Genomic DNA, 20,771 nt, shown 5'->3' with positions numbered 1-20,771 from the left:
GACCGTTCTTGTTGCGCAATTGAATTGGTTGAGAATTCGCCCAAGTAGCGTACGCGTATAACACGTAGGCGGGATATTTTTCAAATTGTCCCCGGCTCGCAGCTAATAATAGACGTCTCGCGAACAGCTTCGGCTCATCGGTACATGGTTTCAGAGTCCTGTACATATTGACAGTGCTATTATTACTCGGAAGGCAAGTGCATAAGCGTCGAGTTACTCTCATTTGAGCTATTTGCGAATTCCTAAAGGCTGTAGCGTGTACCGTTGCCACCTTCCTTCGTTTCTTCGTTTTCTCTCTCTCTCTCTCTCTCCCCCCTCCACTCACGCCTTTCCCACCTAACCTAACCCACGAAACCAACTCTTCTCACCGTGTAGCCTCTTTCTTTCCTCCCCGTGAGAACTCGCCAAGAATCACGCACGGTCGCTAGCCACAATAACGTCCGCGCATATTAAACCATCGCCACTCGCCAAATTGCATCGCGATTCCTTCGATGCTTTCCACACACATACACACATATATAGACTGCGTTAAAGCTTTTCTCTACACTTTGAAAACTCTCCACGCAATTTTTATGATTAATGTTGGGCTTATATGAGAAAACTCGTGCTATTTCCGTCAACGTTCGTAAATAATGAGACCCGGGATAAAAGGATTTCAGGGTGGTAGAGCAGGTTGCAGGTTATCTCTAAATAATAAATCACCGACCGGAAAAGCATATATGCAACTGATACGCCGGTGTCTGCTCGATTTTACACTCGTAGTCCCGACCTGTCAGCCGACGCCACTTTTCTCTCTCTCTCTTCGTAATGAATATGAATATATCGCGCGCTCTGCCAGTGTGGTCCGGATGTTCATGAGTGTAGTACGTTCGAACTTGTTCAAGAGAGAGAGAGAACTAGTAGTAATCTGCATCTGTTTGCGACGAGCGATATTTAGAGGTGGAGGGAGGGGGGAGGGGAGTGATGAGGGAGAATTAATGAGAGTGCACCTGCAGCCAAGCTAAAGGAAAGCAGTTGACGAATGCCAATCAGGTTGGTGGCGCCAGTCCGAGCAAAGCTGTTCCTGCCTGCCTACCTGTGCTCGCGCTTGTTGTTGGGAATGACCGCAGTGAAATCAAAACGATAACGATTATCCTAGAAAAAACAACGCACGCACCAAACCATATTTCCAATCAGCGCGCGAAGCAACATCCACCAAATCTGATTTATACCAGTCGGAGAACAATAATGACACCAGCTGACTCCTTCGGATCACATGGTGCACCGAAAAGAAAACACCGTTGTGAGAGCCAGACGGTTTATAGAATAAAGAAAACGGAGGATCGACGTGTTTAATTTTCGTCCGTGGCGTGAGCGTAGATAAAAGCGGTTCCTATACCGGGAGGAGCCGGTAAATCATAATTTTATGTTGGCAAATGGCACTGGGAGGCAGCGATAGGTCATCTCGGGAGGAGGATGATGGCAGGGCGGTGTGTATCGTTCGTTATAATGACATCAATAGACCGGGACGGGACGGGACGGGCCAGGCATTTCCAGGAGAAGAGACACCAAGGATGCTCCATAAATCATGGAGTTTACGGAGCTCGAACTACTCGAATGTGAAGCTGGCAGAACGATAACCGTTTGGACTTATTAACGAGTCCGGCTGCAACACGAAATGTAAGGGGGTAGGGGGAGGGATGAGCCAGAGTAGGTGGCAAAGAGATCTCTCGACTAACCAAGACACTGCGTTGATGTAGATTAAAATAATAGCGTTCAGGAAGCCAGCGCGCAGCAAGGGATACCTTGGAATTAATGGAGTCTTCTTCTTCGGGTAATGGACCGAGCGCGCAGTCTGCTCCACAAAGCTCCGTTTCTTCTATATATATATATATATATATATATATATATATTTACCGAAGCATTCGTACAGCCATGCAGAGTCTACGCGCGAGATAACGTCGATTGTCTCGCGTTCGTTTAATAAGACGGAAGAAAGAAGCTTTTCAACTAAATCCTATCTCTGGACAATCGCTGTGGCTGTCAAAGAGGTTTTTAAGGTCGTCGAGAGAGAAGTTGCAAAAATTACCGAAGGGTAGATATACTCACCAAATTGAAGTAGCGTTTTTGAATTTCGTAACTATGAAAGTTGTATAGAGATTGGAGGAAGATTATTGGAGAGCAAATAAGTGTATTGGTATATATATATATATATATATGTATAGAGTTTATGGTGGCTCGCTGGTTGGTAGTATATGCCCTTGCAAGGTGGTTCGGTACTCGGTCCGTAAGGATTCAGTCGGGAGCTGGCAATGCTGGCGATGCCAGCGATGCTGGCAATGCTGGCATTGGTCCAGCTGGCAAGTTGGAGTCGAAAGGGCCAGGTGCTCCACGGCTTGTCGTCGCTACCCATGTGGGAGTATTTTATGGTCCATGGAGGAGAGGACCAATCTGATTTGTGCGAGCTCCATTACACGCGGCGAATCGTTGTAGCGTAACTGTTGCATTTATGAATGCATTTACCCTTAATATATCGTCTGTGCAACCTGGCTCGCTAATTCCAACGAGGTGGAGCTAGCAATAAAATCAGGATGAACTTACGAGCAAGCACACCCTTCCTTCTTCTTCCATGTCCACCTTGGATATGCTCGATCGTCTCCTCCCCCCTGCTCTCTCTTTCTTGCACACACACACACACACACACACACAAAGCTCGCATTATTTCATTCCATCTTCTACTTCTTCAATGACTCGCCCACTGGAAGCACGAAAATTCTTTCCACCCATGAGTTTTTTCGTTCGACGATATTACACCTCTTGGGCTGCTGGCTGCGCGTGCAGGAGGTGTACCTCTATCTTGCCTTTGAAATTTGATTTATCTCCCTGTACGAGGGACAACCAACACGCTTGAATTACGGTATTAAGATTAATCTCGCGCTCCTCCTCGAGTACTCTCTAGATTTTCACTGGTAGCAATCTTGCTAATTAAATGGTGTAAGTCGATGAATGAAGGCCTCCCTCATTCTCTCTTCTTCCTTTTCTCTAATAGATATATACATTCGTAGTCGAACACGCGAGTATCTCGGGGCGAACCGATACCATCGGACTTTATAGAATATTATATCGTACATACACACGAGTGATATTTATAATTGCAGAAGAGAAACTTTTCTGTTTGAGTCATATCTCTCTCTCTCTCTCTCTCTCTCTCTAGTTGTTGAGCAGCTCGTAGACAAAAGGGATCGCGCGCGAAGGTTTCCGGTAGGGCTGAGGGGAAGAATAATAACTCGCATCGCAGTTAAATGAAGATTCATTGAAAAAGTCCCCGTGTCTATAAGGATCGTCCCTCAGCGCGAATCCGTTATTCCTGCGCGACACTCGGCAGCCTCCGAGTGCAGAAGAGAGCACTTTGCTCCGCAAGAAGCCAAGCATCGACATTGTCACGCGCTCATCTTCCACCCTTTTGCCTGTCTCTCGTGCGAGTTCCCCTATAGCCATCAGACACCCAACAACCACCGCGCCGCTCGAAGAAGACATCGTCCCAATGTTGTTTGCACCGTCCGTCAATGACCGAGCCAATGGAGAGCCGAAAAAGAGGAAGAGAGGCTGAGGCTCGCTTGCCCCGCTCGAGATCCGCCGAGAGAGAATTACGCGAGCTTCGTTGCAAAATTGAGTCGCCGAGTAAAGTTTGCTCTACCCTGTGCGCGTGCGAGACTGCCGAGAAAGAGTACGTCGGGAAGGAGAGTGTCCGCGATTGCGGATAAAAAGTACGCGAGGAGAGAAGAATTTCGAGGTGTAAAGGGCTCTGTTTGAAATTCTAAAAATATCTTTGAATTCGGTGAACCGGCAATTGCAGCAAGGGAGGAAAATTGTTAAAGAAAATAGAGGTTTAAACTGTGGACACTCGCTACAGTCATGTTTCTCGGGATTCTGACCCGAGAGGACTCTATGTACTTTGCGAAGTTCCTGCGTCTTACTTGAAGTTTCTCGTCTCAAGATCAACACGAGACTGCGGGCTATGCTGATTTATTTCAAATAAATGACAAATACCTTGTTTTCCTTCAACAATCGTACTCCTCGTTATTCGAATCTCCCGGATCCTTATTATTCCTTTCGGAGGATTAAAGAGAACTTCTGTGAAAGCTTTTATTATTACGATTGTACAGATAATTGTTTATAGCTGTAGTGGAGAGGGAAAGATTTGTAAGAATATAAGCATTGCTTCTCTCCCGAATGAGAACCGTGCGGAGCAAGAGTATATGTGCCTCACGAGACGTGATATTTCTGTTAAAAACAATAGAATCACGTAAGAATAGAGAGATTATTTTCGTGTCAAGGGTTTTTATAAGGGCATAGAGATTTGCCGAAGGAGAGAGAGAGAGAGAGAGAGAAGAAAAAGCGAGGCATCTCTCTCTTCTATGGAAATGGAGCCTCCTCCTCCTCTCTTATCCCAGGGGTCACGCGCGGGAGCGGGAAAAATCTTGAAATCTGTCAGGAGCAGCAGAGCATCAGTGGTTGCCATTTCGTTCTTCTCCAACAGGGATATCCCACTCTCGCTTCGCCCACTCATCCAGCGGATATGAAAGCGGCCTTTTCCAACATTGCAATTCAATTTCTGACTTTGTCACGCTCCGATGCTTCAATTTCGGTATAAGCTTTCCGGCTGCTTCGTCAAATTCTGCCCGGGTCCTTCAATAATATGCGAGTAACGATCTTCCTCGGGCCCTACATTTAAACGTTAAACGAGGTGAGAACGCTGCCTTTCGACAAAATCTACAAAAAAAAAATAACGTTTCAATATAACCATAGTAATAAGTACTTTAATTTAAAGGCTAAATCACAAGCTTGCGTGTAAAAGTAGTGTAAACAAGGGAGGAAGAAAAAATTGCAGTTCCTTCGGTCGATAGATCACAGTGGTCTGACTGTGAGGGAACGTTTCTACTTGCAGTTGATTTCCGTGGAAAGAGGCTCGTTAAAAAAGCTTGTAAACAGTCGAGGGAGAGAAGAAGGTAGTAGCGGTGGTGGTAGTATCCCCGTGGATGTGAAATCACGTTTTCCCCCAGCGTGTTGGGGCTCTCTCGGGTTCACCGAGAGGTTGTCTCTCTATCGGAAGCGTTTCAGGGTCCCTGCTTCAACAGAGAGAGAGAGAGAGAGAGAGAGTGTATGTGTGTGTGTATAGTTGGGAGATTCTCTCTCTCGCATGAGGCAGCAGAAGAGGAGGACCGGCTGCTGCTGCAGTTACACGACACGGGCGTCGTGTTCAAACTTTTATGCTCGAAATATTACGAGGTCTTCGTTCCCGTGGGACTGGCGCTGCTTCACCCTCGCATCATCTGCAGGGCTGAGATAACGCGCGCACCCCCTGCTCCGTAAGGGGATCGAGCGCACAGCATCCACCACGAGGACATTGCCTCTCCATTGTCCACGTTCGACCTCGATAATGGCCAACCAGCTCTGGCCCGCCCGGCGCGCGCCCCCCCTCTTCTCTTACACTCCACAAAAATCTCTCATTTCCACGATATTAACAGACTCCGACTCCACGCCACGACCTTCCCTCGAGTGTCGTACGTGAAAACACCATCATCCCCCCTCGCCCTCCTTTCACGAATATCAGACTAATCCACCGGACCCAAACTCCAAATTATACGTTAATCAGTCTATTCTTATTTATTATATAAAGAGTCTTTTGTACATTAATCAGACGCCTCCTGGTTTCTTCATAAATCATTACGAGCGAACGAAAGCGACTGGTGGATCTAGCACGGTACAGAAGGCGAGTCTCTGGGGGGTCGTGAACGAAATTTCGTTGACAGTTGCAAGGAAATTGCCTGATAATGTAAACCAGCTGCGGGGCAATGCTGGGGTAGATGGAAAATAATGGGATCGAGTGTGTGTGTGTGTGTGTGTGCACGCGGAATGGTAGAAACGCATGGATCATTAATTACATTTATTTTCCATCCTTCCAGCCAGCAGGATGTTGCTGCTGCTTCGACCGAAAAATGTAGCATCGCTCATTATCACTGGGAGATAAAAATCGGTACGAGTTCTCGCGTTGAAAGTACGATAAGGCACTGTGAAATTACCGCGAGGTATTTAATTGCAATGGCTAGAGACGAGGAGGAGAGGAGAGAGAGAGAGAGAGGTTGGATGGAGGAGTAGTCACGCGACGGCGCAATCGTGCAAAATATCATTAAGCTCGTCGATAGGGAAGTGTTATAGGAAGCCTCCGTACTAATTGATATTAAATTGCAAGCTTGCATTAACAAGCCGAAGGGAAGATCGAGGGAAGACAGTCATGATCGCCGATGTAAACTGGTTCCACGGAAATCCTTTCCGAGGACGAGTTAATCATGATTGCATCTAGTCCTACAAGCGCCAGTTATCTTCGCGATCTTCCAAATGTCTCGTAACGATTAATTTTAACGAGTTCCGAACGGGGTAGCATTGGAATTTCAATTCTACGCCTCGTGTCTCGGCCTCTTTCGCCACGGATGCCTCCTCCGACAAGCCTCGAGCAAAAAGGAGCGACGTTTCATTAAAACAAACTGCGACCCGAACCCTTCCCATTTTCCAAAAATAAATAAAACAAAACCACCGCCTGTTTTCTTCTCTAAAATAGAACCGGTGCTCGCCTTTTGGATTCGCTCCGAGCATAGACTTTGGGCCCAGGATCATCTCGACTAGGGTCTTCGAAACGAGTGCGTCGCGTGGCGAGAAACGTTGCATGTTCGTCGAGTGAGAATAGCGGCGAATTAGCTGGACAATGCAAACAGTGGAACGAACTGGGATCTACCATAATAGTAATAACGATAATAGCGAAGCTGCGGAGGAGAGTATTGTGATTCGGCGTCACGGTAAACACCGAGATCAACGATATGGTAATTGGTCCATGTAGCGACGTTAATTAATTCTCTCATTGAACGGATTCCACCGCACACAGGATCCAGCACTCGAAGGATCTACTTGAATTAATTGAACTATCCCGTGCCACCATACGCATCCATAATGAATTCGCCAAATCAAAAACACAATTATTATTAAGCAGTTTAATCGAACAAGGACCGTGCGCGAATTCCGATGTCGAAGATTCATTGCAAGTGCAGGATGTAAAAGTTATTTTAAGAAATCATCCTGAAAGAACAAAGACACTCGATCAGTAATGTTTTACTTTGCGATTCTTCAGAATCGATGGAAGGCTTCGGAAGGATAATCGTGCCAGAAAAAAATTCAGTAGGAATGAATTCCTATCGTAGTCCGGTTCATGTTTGAATTGCGTAATATTCCCTTATAAACATGACCGTTAGTAGACATTTTCCAGGAGGTCTATAAAAAAATAAGGTTTACGTGTGCAAGGTGTTTAGCCAGTAGACGCAGTCCAGCTTAAACATACGGGCCACAGAAGATGGCAAAAATATACAAGTAACGCATTAGTTTCGGAAATGGGAAATACTTATCGTGGTCCAAGTTGGGTATTTTGTTTTGGTCCTGCGGCAGAGGCCCTCGAGGTCTCTCCGCGTTAAGCTGTAACCGGCGATGCTAAGCTAACAAAAGGTAATAAGTTTAGAGTAATTAGCTGCTCGGGTTTCACCTCCATCGTCAGGCACATCCCTGAATTCCTCTGGCTATCCCTGGCGTGCCAGGATCTCCTTCGTCATCCACGCCGCGTCCTTCTACGGACAGACTTGGCGCACCATCGCAACCCGTAAAAGATAATTGCCCCCTTCGCTTTAATTATGCTGCTTAAAACCAGCTCGTCCGAGACACAAATATCGCGCGCGGACGAAACGTGAAAAAAAAAGAAGGAAGAAAAAACGTGAATAATCCTTTACGCTCAACTTTCGGAAGGAAGAAAATACTCCCCGACCAAAATAAGATCCATTTTGTGATTTACGAAAGTACAAAACAGAATGAAGATTTAATCGTCGAGTGGCTAATATTTCAAAGAATTAATGGAATTACGCAGATTGGAGGCAATAATGGTATGGGAACCTGGAGATTTCTGAAGCTAGAACATCTAAATGGCGTGCAAACAGAATGATGGGAAATAATGGTGCGAGGACAAGTGGGTGGCTCTCTTTATTTTAACTGTTATTTACAATTAGCGAGTTTCAGTTCATTCACCTAGGATTTACACGCGTAGTCTTGGGCCAGGCCAGTGTGCTGCCTTCGAATGTTCTGTCATTCCAAAAGCAGCGACTAATACCCACCGTTCAATTAGCGACCGTCTCGCAATGACTCTTGTCCACTCGGAGATATAAAAATGTGCGAGGAAATTATCGGCAAGATTGTTTATATTGATACGCATAATAATATCTGTGTGTTTCCTCGCAAACAAGTGAATTTATTGCCCACTCGTATATAACCAATAATATTTTGCTGGATAATCAACTTTGAGAAAGAAAAAAGGACTAAAAAACAAAGAAACGAAAGTTGCGAGTGGGTAATAAATTTTGAGAGGCCGATTGTAAAAAGGATGAAAATTCAGGAGAGCGTCTCGTATCTTTGCGGCTCCTCCCTTTTTCTGATCCGACGACCCACCCTGCGCAGCCTTCCCTAACTACTTGCTCGGAGGCTCCCCAGGGATGGCAATCTACTGCCTTGCGACGCCGGAGGAAGCATAAAAAGCCTCGAAGAAAGCTACGTAAAATTTATACTCCTAGAATTGGCATAAGCTCCCAAAGTATTAAAACAGTAAAAAGAAAGTAGTTTTATATCTTCGAGATTAAAACGAATAAATATCTCTTCAAATAATTTCGTCGCGTCTCGGTCGATAAATTAAAGTGACACCATAATATGGTCGATCTAAAAATAGCGAGCAATTGTGCCTCGGTTATGATTATGTACACTCAAATGTGTGTAATAGAGGAAAAGAGTTTGCGTACGAGAACTCGAAGAAAATGATAAATTTTCAAACGAAAATCACCTCTCCAACGTGCAAGAGATATCCTTCGGCACGATATTTCTTCGCAAAATTCTCCTCCGAACGCCCTGATAATTATACTTGATTATCAGGAATCACAAGGAAGAAGCAATCGCGAAGCGTAGGACGCGTGTATTCTTCGTGCTTGCGTGGAGTCGAGCTTTAATTAAATTCGAACAAACATCGAAACGCTTTCTTAATTATGACTCGCGCAAAATACACGAGGACCAATTATGCGAGCGCCAATGGGGACCGTCAGTCCGGAAAATGAAGGTCTACCAAAGCATTCTCTTAATTATGGCACACGCGACAGTGGGGACCAATTTATGAATCGCTAAAGTTTCACGTAGCCAATAAATAAATTTATTTATTCTCAGCCGAGTGCAGTATGCACGAGAGAGCAATTCGAACGCGAAGATGAAGATAAACCAATGGTTTCTCCAGACTTCTAAATCCTACAGTGTCCGATTTATTCGTCGAACGACGAATAAATTGTGAAATCGAATTGCGAGAAGCGTGACATTACTCGAAGAAATACACACACACATATATATATATATATATATATATACGTCTAACATCGAATCGTGCCGATCGCGCATTAACATCATTCTAACGTCTCTATACATCAACGACAGTGTCATCGGAGAATTAATCTTTTATAGAATGTAGTATATTAAAGTGTTATGAATTTTCCACACTAAGTGGCTGCCAACTATCCTTGTACGATTTCCATAATAACATTTCTGCAATCACTCCATTGCATTATCCCCTCATTCATTATATCCTCCGATTGATTTATGCTCGCCTTGGAAAAAGCAGCAATGTCTTCGTAAACGGAAGTGATTTTATCATCGTCGATAAACCTTATTTTGATAATTTAACTAGTTAACTGTTTTTGACGAGCCGTATACTTGTCTCGTAGAGATAGCAATAATTTATATCGCGAGGAGTATATTTATCATCGTGCACGGAGAGACCATCTCTCCATTCGACGTTAGCTCAAATCTTTTTAATTTCATTATTATTCATTTGTGTACGGCAAATTTCAACCATGTGACTCTGTGTGCAAAGGAGAACTAAATATTTCCGAATTACAGGTTTTGATCGACGAGAACTCTCGATCTCGACTCTTCACCGCGAAGTGGCTTTAATCGTCGCGATAAAACTTTGAATAGAGAGGCGAGGCCTGCGAACGGCGTGTTAAAAGGTCGTTGCAGCCCCGCTCTTATCCGTTCTCCATGCAACGACCTTGGCGCTGGCTTAGGTAGCTCTCTTCTAGAAAGAAGGAAATACGCTCGTGCGCGAAACCCCTAGCTGTTGCTCCAGCCTTCTACGAGATCAGAATTTTATTCAGGACGCATCCAACCAACGTATTTCTTCCTCGTGATTTTATGGATTTAAGCTGCGGAATTATGCTAGCCTTGATTTACGACAGCCCGATAGAAAATTCGTAGCTTTTACGACGTGGATCGTCCTTCCTCCTGTACGATAAGAATTGAAAATACTTTTTGCCTTATGAATCATTTCTTTCGGGTCCAAGAGTTCCTAGTATCTATGAAATTAACGATTTAACTGTCATTATACTGTCAATTTTCTTTACTCCACTGGAAATTATTGTCAAAGTACGCAAAGTTACGCTCACTGTTATCGACGTTCGAAATTGAATTACGATCCAGGATTGAAACCTCGCGACAGGGTAAAGAGCGGGAGGAAATTATAAGATTGAACAGAAGAAAGAAGTAAATTATTTCACTTGGCATAAAAAAGAGCAATTTAATCTTTTCATCGAAACGTCCCTCGTAGGATTATTCGCTACCGTTATTTCGATTCTTGAAATTGCAGAAGCAATTCGTCTTCTCGTTTTCCCTCGAATAAAGGGGCAGGGAGAATGAGAGAATTGCGGCTGGTCAACTTCGTCGTTCGACCGCAACAGGGAACCCGTTCAACGTTGCAGTTACATGAAAAAATATCGTAACAGTAATGGAAATAGTCATCGCGATGATAAACACTAGGGTGTATTTTCCAGCAAACGATAATCCTTTTACAAAATTATAGATTAAACTCCCAATCGTTGATTGGTCGAGAGAAAATCCAACGACAGTGTACACCAACACCAGACGTATTCCTTTTAATCGACAGGCTCGAAATTCCATCGAGGATGTGCGTGAAGTATCAATAAGAACAACAAACACGCCTCTCCACCCGTTTTATCGTGATCTGTTTACAAACGATTAATTAGCCTTGCCGGGATTAATACGTATTAGTTGTTTGACGCGAGTCCACGGTGTATCGCAGAGATTTATCGGGACGATTGGGCAATACTCTGGTGATAATGGGAACGATAAAGGTTTGCGGAGAGAGAGAGAGAGAGAGAGAGAGAGAGAGAGAGAGAGAGAAGCTGTGTCGCGCGCGAGGCAGAAGATCTGGGTCCAGATTGGGAGTTCCTTCAGCTGTCATCGGACTTTTTCGTAACGAGGTTCGTCGACCAAGCGTAACGTGCGTGCTGCTGCCGCGTGGAAAAAAAAGGATCTATCGGACCAAGTGATGGATAATGTAGACAGGAATTTAATTAGCAAGAGTTACGAGTATATATATAGACGAAATTCAACGGTGCGTTACTGAACGAGTGGCAGTTTGGATAATGGGGCGAAAGAGCCTCTCCTCTGTCTCTCTCTCTCTTTTCGAGAAACGTAATGATCGCTCGCCGCTGATGCTGGCAGCATCGTTCATTGCCACGAAAACTTTTTCTTCGTCTGCCGTCAGCCAACTCGCCATCTTCTTCTCCTCTTTTTTCTTCCGCCGCCTCTCTTTTTTTTTTGCCTTTAAACAACGGTGAAAATACGATTTTAATCGGCTCGAAAGGTCCGTGGCATCCACTGCAGTCGTCTGGTGGTGGTCGGCGCAAAATGCGAATTTGATTATTCCAGGCGTAAAAAAATCCGGGCAAAAAGCGTCCCGGAGACTACAACATTTTCGAGAAGCTAGCTCTTCTACATCTTCGCCTTCGGACATATCGTCTCTCACGATGTTTTCCCGACTGATTCTATAATTATACGGCTGAAATTTTCTTTCGATGGAAAAAAGCCCCCCTGCTTTTACACCAGTCGTTGTTTTATCGTACTTTTCTCTCTCCCCCCCCCCTTCTCGCTGCAAATAAAGGAATTACTCCGCTAATTAAATATTTCCGGAGCAAGGTAGCCACGGTGTTACAGAGCGTCGCGGTGATTTACGTAGAGAAACAGGAATGGAATTGAAAAGAGAGGCGTGGAAGGTGTATATAACGGCAGCAGCCGCGTATATAATACTGCGTTCGAGAAATGATATGTTCATCCAGCGAATTATTAACGGGTTTGCATCGGGGTTACCACTACGTTTCGTAGCTGAAAAGGATGACCGTGTGAAATATTCAAAACTCTCTCTCTCTCTCTCTCTCTCTGTTCTGCCCCCGCAACCGAGTTTCGCCGGTATCCGAAGCATCTACGCACTGCGTTACGCGGAACCGCTTTTTGCCTTACTTTTTTCAAGCGCAACAATTAAATTCACATTTCGCGGCCGAATTTCATCGAGCGAAATCCATCAGAGAGACTGCTAAATGAGATCGAGCGTCCCGATCGAAAGGTCGTTCAACCGAGCACTATGACGAAGTAGCTATAGAGAGGAAAGAATTTTTGCCATGTGTACTTGTTTCCATTTAAACTGGAATTAGGCTAATTTCACGATTATGTCGCAAACGCGACGACTCGTTGTATTTTTCTTCTTACGTATATACAACGTACATAGGACGCACGTTGGAACGTAGGTGGTCGCGAAGGTTAATTCTTTCGCGGTCAAGGACTCCGATGGAAATATTCCGGCGAGGCTAATAGGGATCGCAGGAAGCGAGGATTCGCTCTGGCCTTATTTCGCGAATAGTTCCTCCATCCTGGTCGTGTTACAATTACCATTTGGCCAGACTGAACGGGACCGGAGTCTGGCCGAGACTCGCGGAATACGTGATTTCGACCCTTACTGCGTTTTGACCCCCCGTTACGGTCGCCAGGGGTTACCGGGGCTCCGAGGGAAATTAAAAAGCGACAGTCCGCCAGCAAAATCTCGAAAAGCCGGTTCCGCGTAATTATGGATTTTCGGACGTGCTAAAATTTTAGCCCGGTGTGCTCGTTTAATTAATTATATCTTGTCCTCGCTATACTTTCGTCGCTCCAAATAGAGTGTAACTTGGTCTCGTTCGTCGCGATGCTCCAATTATCGGAATATAGTATATAGTAATCCTGAAAGATGGAATTAATTGATAAAAAAGAAATTCTAACGAGCTGTTTTTTTAAAAACCTTGAGAAGGTTACGTTTCCGTCTCTTATTTTCCTGATCTTCAATCAGGCGGAAGTTTTAGCGGATCTGGGGAAAAAAGATGTACGGGAAGAAAAGGGGAAGAAGCAGAATGTCAGGAGAAAAAGTGTCCTAGTAAAAATGTCGTAGGATAAAAGTTTAATCGGTTCGGTAAAGAAAGTATAGAGGCGCCGCGACGGTGCAAGGGATAAGAAAAATATTTATTTCGGGACGAAACGCGCACCCTTCGTTTATCCTCGCAGGAAAGTTTATGCGCACAGTCGGAAATTTCAACTCCGGTACTCCTTCACTCCGATAAACCTGACGAAAGAATTTATTTCAAGGATAGAAGCCATTAGAGAAATTTATTCGATCAAATTACCAAACTAAATTAAACGCTTCGCTTCGTTCGTTAAACAGTTCTTCGAGCTACATTACTTTTAATTAACTTTGCCAAAGTGTTGAATTAAAGCTGACGATAAAGTCTTTGAACCGGATACGCGAATAGAATTAATTAAGTCTGATTGGTCCTGCGGGACAACGTTAAACTATTTGTTGCTTGAATAACAAATGGAATTGTTGATACGAGAGCGGATACTAGACGGCGAGCGTGTACTATATAGGCACGGATTATGGGGAAAAGAGAGTCGAGTGGTGGTTGCGGCCATAAATAGAAGCGCGCTGCGGGTCCGAAGGGGGTAATAAGTCAAATTGGTGGTGGAGGACGGAGCGTAGGGGTGAGGGAAAGTTTAGGTGAAAAACGAAGGAGAGAAAAAATGGAGAAGAATCTTGTCGAGCATCTTTGCAGGGCTGTAATCCGCTGATTTAGTTCGGTTTAGGGCGCAAAACTCGTTTCGTACTTTGTCGGTGCTGCCGAAGAAGCGAAATAAAACGACGCCGAGGCAAAACTGGAAATGCAAAGTGAGAAAAAAAAGGTGAGGAATGGTAGAAAGGCGTGTTGGGTGATATTTGTTAGGACGGGACCGAGGTGGGGAATGAATTGTTCATCGGTCATATCCAACTGACGCTTCTATTTATAGCAACCAGCCCCGAGACTCTAAATTAGGATACGCTGTTGCTGTTGCTGCTGCTGCTACTATGGATATCGGAAGGCCAAGCACCTTCTCCCTCTATTCCACAACACGTAAAATCTTTAAACGCTAAAATCCCACAGTCCCTCGTCTTCATTTATCATTATATATTTATTCACTGCAAAAGCCTCTCTCTACCACGTACAATCTACTCCTTTTCTTTATACCATTATCAAAATTAATGATTTTCCATTTGAGTTAAAGACGAAGTTGCAGGGTTAACGGAATAATTATCGATCGATCGACTCGTAAATTAGTTATCGCAGGGTAATTAAGGCAAGTTTTCGGTCAATCACGTTTGGATGGAGCGTGCAACAAGTAGAGGCAAGAATTTGACGTTATAGTCCTGTGGCGAGAAGAAGCGCGTGCGAAAAATGTGTCGACCGGGGGGGGGGGGGGGGGGGCTAGTGGAGTTACTAACGACGACGACGAGAGCCGGCAAAACGATTTCATCGATTCCCCGCCGAAGCGGTAAATCTTGAAGACTCGAAGCGAGATAAGAATAGGTAGCACATAGCGCGAGCCTAGAGACGTTCCTGAAACTGGCTGCTTTACGATCTGGCCGTGGCAACCATGTGAGAATTGAGTCTGGCGATGCAACCATGCGATATCGCCGTTCGCTGAACTTCACCGCTTTTGTCCTACGTTATCTCCGTGTCTAGCAAAGCTACGCGACGATTTCAAGCTGAATCTTCGCACGAGGAATCCTCACCATGGATCAAACGTGCCGATTCTCCCGCGAAATTGCTGCTATAATCTCTCGCATTTCGATTCTCCCGGCCACTCTCACACACACACACACACACACACAATATATTTGCCCCGTTTCGCAAACTACTGCAGCCTTCAGCTAGCTCCAGTCAAGCCTCGGATTTATCGCTCCGGAGCTATACCTTTAGCTCTATTTTCTTGCAAAACAATCATTACTCGTGTTTTTAGCGTTTCTTAATGATAAAAATGATCGATCGGCTCGTATCGATAAAAACAAACGCACGCTCTTACCTGCACTCGTTGCCGATGACGATCTTGTTTCCTCTGCCGTCTCTCCAACTCTTCTTTTCTCTCCAGAAGCGACTTTATGTCGCCCGGTGTCTTCTTATCGTCAGGTACATTGCAGAAAGATAATCTCTTCGAGGTACAAATCGAATCGTCCTCGTCCTCGCTGTAACTCTCCACCAACAGCTCCGAATCGCTCTGAGAAATTTCGATCGAGAGAAAGGTAGAAATTAGCAGTGTGGAATGTGTTTTTCGAAGCCGAAGGTGGATGCGTAATGACCGAGGGAGATGGAGCAACTTTGTCGTCGCAGATCGACGAAGGAATGACGAGTTTGTGGCACGTATGATCGAGAAGGAAAAAAAATAAACAAAAAAATAAGAAAAGATACTTACAGTTTTATCGCTTACCTGTTCAGGCGGCGAATTTGGCGAGCTAGTGCTGGATGCTTCGACCACTGAAACGTATTCGCTAACACCAGTCTCGCTCTTCTGTAATTTTAATACCGGCGTCTCGAGGCCGCAGAGGAACACTTGTCCAAAGAAGAGAATCTTATTTATCCTTAGACAAGCTTGCGCCAACTCCTAAATTGCACATTATAAAATCCATTAGCGATCTATCGCGGATCTCTCTTTCCGCGCGTCGAACCTTTAATCGATAAGATTTCAATTACCATATCGTCAGTTTTCTCTATGTAACAAGGATCCTGAGGATTTGACATCAAGGGCGTGAATCCAGCCAAGTTGGTATCTTCGGGAAGCTTGACAAGCTCGAGGTCTGAAAGATAAAAAAGAGCTTGTAAATCAGCACTGCGCTGCAAAATATAACAAGCTTCTTAAGGCAATAATAGTACTTTGCAATGAATATTTTATAACCATAAGGAATATCGTGATAGACACTGGACTATGAGGAACGCAGCTTTTATAGCGCGTAATAGCCAATATACAATACTACTCCGCCTAGGAAGAAGACTCGTAAAACGAGAGAGAGAAAATCACAGATTTATGGACATTACATCAACCTTATCATAATTTTATTTTGCATAATACTCGTTGATGGCATAGGCAAGGCACAATGTAAAAAATTTACAGACCATTTCGCGTCAAAACGATACGATACTAGAAGAAAAGGGTCCCTAACGGAATATAAATCAACGTTCCACGAGTGGAACACACAAGTCTACAGGATTCGTATAAAGAATCCTTCGAAAATTTTGTTCACGTTTTTAATGGCAGGGCTTGGAGGGGTTGTATCATGCAAATCCTCCGAGGATAAACATTCGCCGATGCTCCGCAGGCGTTCTTCTTAATTTCGCTAGAAGAAGAAGAGAAAAAAACAACGGACCGCTCGTAAGAATGACCAGCTTCCATAATTTACTGGCAAAACTCGTGTCTCCCGTTTAAAAGAAAATCAATAAAATGGTCTTATGCCTTCTCTATTCTCGATAAATCATTCGTTATTAAAATTAATAAAAGAAATACATTTTTTGCCAGTATCCTCGCATAGTTGTAGAAATGGCAAAAATACTTTTCTATACAAAATTGTAAATCGCGCGTATGCCGGAGTTAAAGCACGCAGGAAAAGCAGCAGTAATACACGGAGGAACATTGATAGTTGGAAAATTGCTGTGAGACACACGAGATGTTCCATACGTGTCCTTTAGCTATGGAAATAATTCATTTCGTCAGGCCATATCCTTAAATGCGTAATTAGTCTGCGAAATTTATGGTTAAAGTCAGGACCGTTAAGTCGATAATGCGAATCTCGAAGCCTTTTCCGGCTATTAGTCGCAAAATGGCAATGCTTAGCTTTGGCAAGCCGATCATCTCCGGCTGAAGGCCAAGGAAGAGAGAGAGAGAGAGAGAGAGAGAGAGAGAGAGAGAGAGAGAAGAAGGAGATGAAAAAGTGACCGATCTTCACAATAACATTCCAGTGTTCGGGCACGTTCGACTTGGTCCACCCAGCTGCCCAACTCCTTCTCTCTATCCTTTGTTCAATTTATTCATTGTGCCCGAGGTGTGTAAGAGCGAATAAAAAAGAGGAAGAAAAGGAGGAAGACGAGATGAAGAAGAAGAAGGGGCTGAGACTGTGACTGGCCGAGGTTGCTTGCTTTCTTGGCTGTCTGGCTGACTGGCACGCCTGGATGTGAATGTGAGTAAGACGCAAGAAGTTGCGAAGCCAACAAATTGGTATTACGGCACACGTTTGCTTGCCTCGCCTCGCCTCGCCTCGCCTCGCCTCGCCTCACCACACCACACCACACCACACCATTACCTTTACCTTTACCGTTACTGTCTCTCCCCCGGCTCTTTTCCCAAATCGTATCACGACCAAGAGACTCCTCAGCGGCGGCTCCCTTCTTCTTCTCCCGGTCGGTCAGACCCACCGAGCCTGCACGCTTTATCATTTCGCGTGGGTGTCTCACCGATTGCAACCTCCAGCACAATTATTCTCAGATACCGTGATATATCTCACCAACCTCCTCCAACTTGCCAACGCTTACAATTACTATTTCATCCTCCGTCCATTCATCCTTCTCACAATTCTTCCAATTTCAAATTTCTCCCTTGCATTCGCCTCAAAAATCAACGTATCTCTTTGACTTTTTTTTTCATCGCAAAGTACCATTGGAAAATGTCCAACAGTTATTGCGGATAATAAATAAAGCTTGATAGATTATCGTAAGGTTTTTTCTTCGTCGAGCGCAGGAAACCGTTTGTTTGGGTCACACGGGAGAATTGTCTCGGGTCATTACGCTACGTGAGCGCGTCTAACTTGCATAAACAAAGTGTTCCACGATCAAGGACGCTCGGTCAAAGTAGAGCACTTGTTACCAGACGCGAAAGATCCGTTGGAGGACCTACTTTTTATCATGCGCCAGCTCACCCTGAATTTTTATTCATGTGAGAAACAAACGTTTAGTGATACAATTAATGCCATTTTTTTCTCTCTTTCCTCTAACTTATTCGCTCTATCTCTGTCTCTGTCGTTTTTCTATATATATCTCTTTACGACTCTATCTATCTCTCATTGTTTTTTCATCTCCCCCCCCCTCCCTCTCTCTCTTCTACCCCTTTTCTTGTGCTCACGATTACTGTGATTATCCAATCCATTGTGAAGATCGCTGTGACGTTCCAGGCTTATACACGCCAAGATAGATCACCCTGAGATTTGCGCGCGACGTCAATGCTATATCCAAGTCCTTTAAGATTATCGCGATTACTAATCGATAGATTGCCTTGTTGAAAGAGAGAGGAGAGAGAGAGAGAGAGAGAGAGAGAAACGCATCATTTGTAGGAAGATAGAAAAACCGATAAGAAATGTAAAGCGCCAGCAGGAGAAAGAAAATTCTACAGAGAATATAAATGAAGGGATAGAAAAATATAATTTAGTATAACTGCAGCAAGATACGATTTTGCGATTAATGTAATAATGCAGCTTTTATTCCCTACAAATTCCTTCACTGAAAAAAATTTTTCAGTCAATATAATCTCTCCTTTTAACTGTTCAAAAAATTAATCAATACAATAAACAATTTATTCGTATAACGAATACTTCATTTTTTAATAAACATACTCGTTATAATCAATAAATTATTGTTCGTTGCATCGTTTAATTTCGTTCATCGTTATAACGAAAAATTGTAGGTTAGCTAAAAAAATGTTCAAAGTTTTTTAAATCAAAACCAAAATTCTTGTCTGATAATAGTTTGCAATCCACGTAAATCAGGGAACAATGATAACGCATGAATGACTTAAATACTCTAGCGCCGAATTATTATTGATTTTTTGCATTATAATGTGCGTTGGCAACAATTAAAATAGAAGATAAATAGCTTTTTTCTCTGTGTGTATACTGCTTGTTACCATGCACGTTAACAGCTTCAAGCTTTTTGCCCATCAAAAAATGTAAACACAGCCCGCGCGACCAGCCATTGTTTGGTACGTTTGGAATTTAGTAGCGTTGACCTTTCGGTCAGTCGGCTCAAGAGCTTTGTCGCGAGCGGGTCGCGGTGTTGCAAGACTTTGGATATTTGGCTCCCCCACCACCCCCGCCTCACCCAGTCCTTTACGAGCCGTTGAGCGCTTAAGGGGAAAGGGGGGGGGGGGTGAGGCCAAATATCCGCTATTTTACGATACTTCCGGTTACGCGTGCACGTGGCAACGCAGTTTTAGCAAAATCGTTTCGCGTCGGGGGTTGTCCATTGTTGCGATTGCACGCATAGTTTTGTTTGCGCGTAGAGACAAAATTGGAACGTTGGAATAAAAGTTTTCCCCTTGGACTCGCTGCGAGAATAAGCAGCGAAAAGGTTTGATTTTTTCTCGAGCGACGAATTAGCTGGAAGTTTGTTCACCGCTCGTCTTTCAAGGTTGTAATAAGAGATGATTTTTCAGGTTGGCGAGGAGCAGTTGGACGACCTAGCACCCTAGAGCACTTACCATCCTCCCGGCCTTCGGCATCTTTCGCCTGGATGACCGACGTCTTGGAGTAATCCAGTTTCTCCAGCAGATTCACCATCGTGGCTAATCTACTCCAAGCATCTCCGGACGGCCTGCAATAAAAGGAACGACGAGTTAGCTGCAGCCTGCGTACGGTGAGTAAACAAGCAAGTTTTTTATCATTGCATGGAAAACCGTCGATGTGCGCATCAGCCCAAAGATTTCGCCATAAAACAGAAATCTGCCAATTTCACGATTCTTCCGCGAATAGTAGTTACCAGCGGCTCGAGAAAAAATGAACAATGCTATCGATGGACGAGTATGGCAATTATTGGTAGTTAAAATGATTTGGTCATCCGTGATAAAGAAATAGATAAAACTCATTGAATTCCTAGAGGCGCGCGTACGCGCTCGCGTTGGGACAAAGATTTTCCGGAGGTTGGATCGATCGTCTTATTGCGCCGAGAGTATATAGCTGCTTTAAACTCGTGTAATATTAATGTTTAATGCCAACTAGGATAGGAGTTGCCCCGGATGTACACGGGGGAAGCGTATTGCTAGTTAAAATGACTTAATCATCCGTGATAAAGAAATAGATAAAACTTGAATTTCCAGAGAGAGAGAGAGAGAGAGAGAGAGAGAGAGAGAGAGAGAAGAGAGCCGTACGCGCTCGCGTTGGGGCAAAGATTTCGCGGATGTTGGATCGATCGTCTTATTGCGCCGGGAGTATATATAGCTGCTTTAAACTCGTGTAATATTAATGTATAATGCTAACTAGGATAGGAGTTCCCCCGGATATGCACGGGAGTTGCTGGCAATTGCGCAAAACTTTAAATGCTCGTAGTTATCGGATAGAAAAAATCCTTGGGACTCGTTTAATGGCCAGCAGATTGCATCAGGCCTTTATTCTACTCTGTTCTCTTTCTCTCGTACACGAGAAAACAATCGTTCCACGCGAGTAATGTTTATTAATCGAGACTAGGTAAAATATTTCACTGCGAGTATTCCATGCAAGCAATGTT

General features: G+C 44.2%; 1 protein-coding gene and 1 long non-coding RNA gene across 5 annotated transcripts in view; one reads left to right on the top strand and one right to left on the bottom strand.

The window, feature by feature from the left end:
* LOC136777029 (uncharacterized) overlaps window positions 1-20,771 on the top strand; it is a 212,350-nt gene that overhangs the window by 122,541 nt on the left and 69,038 nt on the right. The window contains exon 2 of the long non-coding RNA XR_010823208.1: window positions 19,705-19,904. This is a non-coding gene — a long non-coding RNA (uncharacterized lncRNA). The remainder of the gene's footprint in view (window positions 1-19,704; window positions 19,905-20,771) is intronic.
* The window catches only part of LOC136777022 (telomerase-binding protein EST1A-like), a 78,389-nt gene that overhangs the window by 6,231 nt on the left and 51,387 nt on the right, over window positions 1-20,771 (bottom strand). For 2 of the 4 annotated variants that reach the window (XM_066733034.1, XM_066733032.1), the window contains 4 exons: window positions 19,750-19,862; window positions 15,984-16,087; window positions 15,721-15,894; window positions 15,319-15,510 (listed from right to left, as the gene is read on the bottom strand). In XM_066733034.1, the coding sequence (XP_066589131.1) occupies window positions 15,319-15,510; window positions 15,721-15,894; window positions 15,984-16,087; window positions 19,750-19,862 (583 nt within the window). Of the gene's footprint in view, window positions 1-15,318; window positions 15,511-15,705; window positions 15,895-15,983; window positions 16,088-19,749; window positions 19,863-20,771 lie in introns of all 4 variants that reach the window. The other 2 variants (XM_066733033.1, XM_066733031.1) reach the window with 1 other exon arrangement.

Source organism: Prorops nasuta, unplaced genomic scaffold (genome assembly GCF_024137725.1).
Source record: "Prorops nasuta isolate Cenicafe-Biocafe unplaced genomic scaffold, Cenicafe_Pnas_1.2 PNAS00010, whole genome shotgun sequence".
NCBI lineage: Eukaryota > Metazoa > Arthropoda > Insecta > Hymenoptera > Bethylidae > Prorops > Prorops nasuta.
This window is presented reverse-complemented; position numbering and strand designations above follow the sequence as displayed.